This window comes from Anolis carolinensis, unplaced genomic scaffold, assembly GCF_035594765.1.
Source record: "Anolis carolinensis isolate JA03-04 unplaced genomic scaffold, rAnoCar3.1.pri scaffold_8, whole genome shotgun sequence".
NCBI lineage: Eukaryota > Metazoa > Chordata > Lepidosauria > Squamata > Dactyloidae > Anolis > Anolis carolinensis.
Window position 1 is genome coordinate 3,862,501 of NW_026943819.1, and position 7,307 is coordinate 3,869,807.

The 7,307-nt window shown below is 40.2% G+C and overlaps 1 protein-coding gene across 4 annotated transcripts in view; it reads left to right on the plus strand.

Annotated features, from left to right (window-relative positions):
* LOC103281299 (complement receptor type 1) overlaps window positions 1-6,992 on the plus strand; it is an 11,836-nt gene extending 4,844 nt beyond the window's left edge. The window contains exons 3-6 of one of the 4 annotated variants that reach the window (XM_062960898.1): window positions 116-283; window positions 1,104-1,307; window positions 2,344-2,398; window positions 4,390-6,992. In XM_062960898.1, coding sequence (XP_062816968.1) covers window positions 116-283; window positions 1,104-1,307; window positions 2,344-2,357 — 386 coding nt within the window. In that variant the 3' untranslated portion in view covers window positions 2,358-2,398; window positions 4,390-6,992. Of the gene's footprint in view, window positions 1-115; window positions 284-1,103; window positions 1,308-2,343 lie in introns of all 4 variants that reach the window. The other 3 variants (XM_062960897.1, XM_008122599.3, XM_062960896.1) reach the window with 3 other exon arrangements.
* Window positions 6,993-7,307: the final 315 nt, after the last annotated feature.

Sequence of the window (7,307 nt, forward strand, 5' to 3'; positions counted from 1 at the left end):
ATCCATAGTGTAATTGGAGCTGAAGTCATAGAGCATCATTCAGGGCTTGGGACATAAGTCTAAGGACAAGGAGAACCAGAAGCTGTGTATTGACGGTCTGTCTCCTTCTCTCCAGTGAACTGCGGTCGACCAGAAGCGGAGTTTAATTCGGTGGTCTACGGCAACGACTGGTGGGTGGGATCTGTAGTGCGTTACCGCTGCCGAGCAGGGTTCCTGCTGGTGGGCGACCCAGCCAGCGCTTGCCAGTCCAGCGGCTACTGGACCCCCAAGCCAACCTGCCTCCGTAAGTAATGGCCCGCAGTTCTTGAGCCTGATGGTTACAGTAGTGTCCTGCTGCATTAAGGCCGCCATGTAGATGCCCACTTTGAGTCCTTCTCCCTGTTGTGATTCGGTCTGATGATGAAGGGGAATTTGAGGTTTTGCAGGCTCACCAAAGCAATGCTGAAGAGAGGAATCTCGAAGGCTCTGATGCTGGGAATGTTGATTTGTCTGATGCTGGAAATGGTGAATTGTCAGTGAGGCCACAGGCCAGCGATGAAACAGAAACTAATGATAAGGGTGACCTTTCCCAGGAGTTCGAATATCAACAAGTTCCAGGTGTTTCGGGCAGTGACTCGGAGGAGTCGTTCTCAGATAGAGATTCAAGGTTAAGATTCAAGGTTCGCCCCAGACGCTCCCTTAGAATAGCTGGCAAATGCATAGGAATTCAAGGGCAGAGAAATGCCTTTCTGGCTTGTAAACACGGGTATACAGTGTTCCCTCACTTATTGAAAATCCGTGAAGTAGGGACACTATATTTATTTTAATATTTATGCATTATTTTAGTAGTTATACACTATTTTAAGTCTTTATCAACCAATCGTGTGTTGTTAAATCACCTCCTTCTCCTCTTGTTGCTACTTGGGCTCCTTTTCTCTCCCTTTGGCTTCACTTTCCTTCCTTCCTTAGGCTGTAAACTGTAATTTTTTATGATTTATAATAGTTTTTTAGAGTTTATTGAAAAACCATGAAGCATCGAATCCGTGAAAAGTGAACCGTGAAGTATACAGGAGAAAGAGAGAGATTTCAGATGTAGCAACTCCCGCTGTATCTCTCTGGCGCAGGGATCTGCCTCCGGGGCCGGATCGAGATCAACGAGCGGGACATTGACGGGAGCTGCTCCTCCACCTGCCCCACCAAGGCCCACCTGGGGGCCCTGCTCAACCACGGCTGCATCAAGATCTCCGCCTGCGTCACCAAGCAGTCCGGCTGGACCCGCTGGTTCTCCCGCTGCGACTTCTGCGAGTGCGACTGCTACGTCCCCTGCTGTAAGCACTCCGCAAAGAGCAGGGCAGTTGAGAGTCGCGGAATCGGAATAGATCCCAAGGGCCATCCGGTGCAAGTCTGCCAGGGAGGAAGACACAAGCAAAGCCCTCCCGGCAGATGGCCATCCAGGCTCTTCTTGAAAACCTCCAGAGAAGGAAGGAGACTCCCCTAAACTCCTAGGCAGTAGCTTGTGAATGCATGACTTACTGAATCCAAAGATTCAATAAGTCATTCATTTGGCCCCAAACCATTCCGCTAGGCAGGATGGCACCATCTAATCCCTCCCAGCAGATAGCCATCCAGCCTCCACTTTAAAACCTCCAGAGAAGGAGGCTCCAACAGACTCCTAGGCAGTCATTAGAAAGGATCCCTAAATGCCCTCCAGTTCAACCCCCTTCTACCGGTAGGGTGACACAAAGCCCTCCCAGTAGATGGTCATCCAGCTTCTGCTTCAAAAGCTCCAGAGAAGGAGACTCCACTACCTTTCCAATACAGCGTATTTATAGAATCCATGGGTTGGAAGAGACCCCATGGGCCATCCAGTCCAACCCATTCTTCCAGGTAGGAAAAGCACAATCAAAGCCCTCTCAACAGATAGCCACCCAGCCTCTGTTTAAAGACCACAGCTCTTACTGTCAAAACAGCAAGATGCCACATGCTAATGGTCCTTAATCTTTGGTTGCCTAGAAGTGGTTGGATTTACCAGAATCCTCTTCTTACCTTGTCTAACCATTGGTAGGGGATTCTGGGACCTGGAGTCCCAAACACCAGGAGATTCAATACTGAGAACTATAGCTCTGTGATAATAAAATTGGGTCCAAGAAAAGAGGGATCCGGCGATGTATGCATTGACCCAAGCAATGTAGTTTTTGCATAACGTGTCCTTGCTGCTTTCTCAAATGGACAGCTAACCTCACCGAGATTGATGGGAGTTGTAGTCCAGGAAGCAGGTTGGGGAAAACTGTGTAAGAATAGTGATAGTAACAATGGGTAGGAATGAGTTCCGAATTCAAAGCGCGTCCTCCTTTTCCTTTGCAGCTTCATCGCGATAAAAGCCAAAGAAATTGTGATATTGCGATACACCGATTTCTAGGTAAGTGTTAAGAAACATATCTATTCCAAAAAATTGAAAATCAAAAATCAGTAGAGTCTCCTTATCTGAGGGTTTTTAAACAGAGGCTGGATGGCTATCTGTCAGGAGGGCTTTGGATGTGTATTACTTCATGGCAAAATGGGGGTTGGACTGGATGGCCTTGGGGGTTCCCTTCCAACTCTAGGATTCTATGATGTTTCAGAAAATCCCAGTGTAGCTGTTGAGAGCCATAGCTCAAGGATGTTGTTGTTGTTTTTGTTGTTTTTATGTTGAAGGCAGTGTGATCCCACTTCAACTCCCACGGGTCATTGCTATAGAATCCTTGCAAACCTGAAAAGACAGAGGAAGAAAAACTCTTGTCACATGATGTTGCAAAAACATGCCTTTAAAAACATTATTGGTATATATAATAATTAAATAACAACGAAAGAGTGAGAACAATGGTTTTTGACAGAAAGTAAAGAAAAAAAAGAAGAGAAGAGAAAACAGGGAAAAAGAAAAGAAAAAGAAAAAAATATAAAAATAAAAATAATGTAATAAAAATAATATATATATATATATATATATATATATATATATATATATATATAATAAAAATAAAGTGAAAATGATAAAAATGACTTCCATCTTCGCCTTTGCGTTTCCCATTCTATATAAACAAAAGAGGGTGATACAAAAACCAATATTGAGTCAGCCTCTTTTTCTGTAGTAATAGGGACAAACTCGAAAAAAAAGATGTTGTCCTTTATATTGGCTTAGTCCTTGATTCTTTGCTTTACAAATAGCTAACGAAGAAACATGCCTTTTTTAAAACCCCAAATTAAATATCCTTGAAAGGTCACCTTGTCGCCCAACTATGATGAAGGGAAATCTCAGTCTCCGTCTACGTCAAATATTGGAGATGGGTGGCGCATGCGAAATACACACGAAGCCTCTTGACTTGATTGGGAAATGGACAAGAAGAGAAAACTGTAGTGTTATTTTACATTATTTGAACCGGATTCGATTTGTGTGGTTTCATCTATTCTATTCTATTATTCTATTTTAGACTTTTTGTTATCAAGCTACGGTAACCTCCCTCATGATTTATAGTTCACCAAGAGCTAACAAATAAATATATGTGTTAAAACTTTATTAAAACTTTATTCAGAGGTTCCGATGTTGCAGAAGTTCAAGGTGTCCGAAGATCGAGAACACACCCAGCAGCAGCTGTACCCCCATCAGTTATATAATTTCTAATCCTTCAATAAATTATGTATATTTTATAGTTTTTGTGTAACGTATCCTTCAGTTGTATACCATATCTATTCCTTATATAGAAAGTATCTAAACCACTTTATAGAAATGTATTGAAATGTAGCTTAGAAACGGCCACCCCTCCATGATCCTGCTAAATAATCCCCTAGGAATAGAGAAGTTGGGCAAATTCCTCTGGCTATTTCCCAAGACAGATAATCACCAGGTTCGTTGTGTTTATGTACAGATAGGCTACTTCCCTGGCCAGCCAGATAAGCCAGATATTTATGGAATTCATCTTAGGGGAAATTTGTATTTACTGCTGTTAAATAAACTGAATGACGGCAGGAAAAGTAATGCAATGTTTTCCAAAAAATACTCCATTGGCAACAGAAAAGAAAGCGAATCCCAAGTACAGTAGAGTCTTATTTATCCAAGACTCACTTATCCAAGGTTCTGGATTATCCAAGGCATTTTTGTAGTCAATGTTTTCAATATATCATAATATTTTGGTGCTAAATTCGTAAATACAGTAATTACAACATAACATTACTGCGCATTGAACTACTTTTTCTGTCAAATTTGTTGTATGACATGATGTTTTGGTGCTTAATTTGTAAAATCATAACCTAATTTGATGTTTAATAGTCTTTTCCTTAGTCCCGTCTTATTATCCAAGATATTTGCTTATGGCCGTTTAGCTTGGATAAGTGAGACTCTACTGTAGCTGATGATTTTTTTCCCTTCTATCACAGCAAGACAATGGACACAAGAGGGCATGCGAGAGCCATATGTCGGAAGGGAAACTGTGGAATTAATGCGGCTTGATCTTGTGTAACTCACAAAAACTACAACCCAATGATTCTACAACAGTCCAAATGGTGTCATCAATCAGCACCATTCATTACCATATGCCCCTTGTCTCCCAGGCAAGGTGACCATAGATGAAGTAGATGATGGAGAGATCGGAGCAAAAGGCCTTCTGAGTCCCAAGGTTGTCCTCACGATTGTCCAACATGAAGTTGCAGAGCATTACAAACTTATGGGACAAATCTCTGTCCACAAGGTGTTCTCCGTCTGTTATCAACTCTGGGAACATTATTTTTGATTATTAATACTAATTATCAATAACTACTACCATGTTTCCCCGAAAATAAGACAGTGTCTTATATTAATTTTTGCTCCCAAAGATGCGCTAGGTCTTATTTAGAGGGGATGTCTTATTTTTTCATGAAGAAGAATTCACATTTATTGTTGAACAAAAACATGAACATTTATTATATACTGTATAGTAGTTGTCCTCACAAACCAGCATAACCAGACAAACTGTGAATCCTATCAAGAATTTCTTGTTATTACCAATATTTCCATGTACAACACTCTATGGTACGTACATTTACCGATCCTGGATGCTTTGGTGTTCTGTTCGTTGGGCATGCTTCCAAACAAAAACTTTGCTAGGTCTTACTTTTGGGGGAGGCTTTATATTTAGCAATTCAGCAAAAGCTCTACTAGGTCTTATTTTCTGGGGATGTCTTATTTTAGGGGAAACAGGGTAATACCTGCTGTATATCCTATCAGTCACATTTCTATCCTTTTGTTCTAACAAGCTCAAGGGATGTTCCAGGGAGTGCTTTGATGCGATGACGAATCAATGCAGTTTGAACTGCCATGGTTTAAGGCTATGGAATACTGGGAATTGTAATTTGACAAGTGTTTTAGTCCTCTGTGCCTAAGTGTGCCCATGCCTCACTTAACAAAGAGTTTATCTACATTGTCAATTTAATGCACTTTAACTTCAATGAGGCAGTGCTCTGGAGTGCTGGGAGTTGTAGTTTGGCGAGGCCCCAACACTCCGGCAGAGAAGGCTAAAGAGATCGTAAACTACAGCTCTCCATAGCATTGAGTCATTGCACTTAAAGCAGTGTCAAATTGCATTAATTCTGTAGTGTGGAGGGAGTGGATATTTATTTTTATTTATTTATTTACAACATTTATACCCCGCCCTTCTCACCCGAGGGGACTCAGGGCGGCTTACAAAAATTGGCAAAATTTAATGCCCAAAATGCAATCATAAAAACAAAACAGCCTTAACCCTATCCCTAAAAGTTACTACTCGTTTGTCTGTGTATCACTTGTTGAGAAAATCACAATAAAAATTACTTGACAAAAAATAATAATAATAAAAACAAAACAGTATAAACAGATCTATTAATAACATTGTTAAAACACATTATAAAAACCTTAAAAACATATATATAATTAATTCCATTTGTCCAATATAGGTGTTATCGTAAATTAGACTCCAAAATTATGAATTATGAAAGGGACATACAGTAGAGTCTCACTTATCCAACATAAACGGGCTGGCAGAATGTTGGATAAGTGAATATGTTGGATAATAAGGAGGGATTAAGGAAAAGCCTATTAAACATCAAATTAGGTTATGATTTTACAAATTATGCACCAAAACATCATGTTAGACAACCAATTCAACAGTACGTACGTTCTGTACGTAGTAATGCTATGTAGTAATTACTGTATTTACAAATTTCGCACCAATTTCGCACCAAAATATCACGATGTATTGAAAACATTGATTACAAAAATGCATTGGATAATCCAGAACGTTGGACAAGCGAGTGTTGGATAAGTGAGATTCTACTGTACCTGTATTGCCTGATATGATCTGGATTATCTCTTCTATGCCCCAGACCAGACACATCCTTGCAACACCCATTGAGATGACCAACACCTCAAGCACCCATTGTTTATCTGGACTAACACCATTGTATCCACAGGAGCTGGAATATTAAGACCCATTTTACCCCATTATTGCTTGTATTGCTGCATTACTTTCTGATTGCTTCCTTCACAGATGCGGATAAACAAATGGACATTCTTCAAAATAGTCCAAAGACAGTTTATTGAAGTTTCCCGCCACAGCAAAAGCCAACGAGAGATGACGAGAGTGGATTCTAGCTGGACACTTTCTGAACCAATCAGAAGCCAGTGCGAGAGTCTTGAATAGCTGTCAAAATACAATAAATACGCTCTGTGTTTTTTCGGCTGCTGTGTATATATTATTATTGGTTTTTATTATTGTTCTTCGATGTTTCATATTTTATTTTATCATTGTTTTGTATCTTATTTTGCTGTAAGCCGCCCCGAGTCCCCTTCGGGGGAAAGGGAGGCGGGATATAAATAAACTTCTTATTATTATTATTATTATTATTATTATTATTATTATTATTATTATTATTATATTTCCAATTGTGGTATATTAGTTCTTTAGAGTGCTATCTTTGCTGACATCCTCTCTGGCCATTGAGAATAAAGCCTCTGATTTTGCCTTCAACCCATCTGTGTCTCATTTGGTCCTTTGGAAGCTTGGCACGCCGGGCCCTGAACCCGTGGTTTTACTGGAACTGGAATCACATCATATATAGAGAGAGAAAGAAAGGAACCAAGGAAGGGTCATGCTTGGGTATGAAGAGGCAATAAAGTGGAATGAATACAAAAATTAAAAGTCTAGGAAGCCAAGGATAGTAAAGCTGGAAAGGAAAGCCAATGCAATATTTATCTCCAGTTTTTCATGCAAGGAGTTACGAAGCTTGTTATTATCGCCACAACTCTCCGAAGTAGATCTTCTCGGGGATTTCATTCCTTGCTA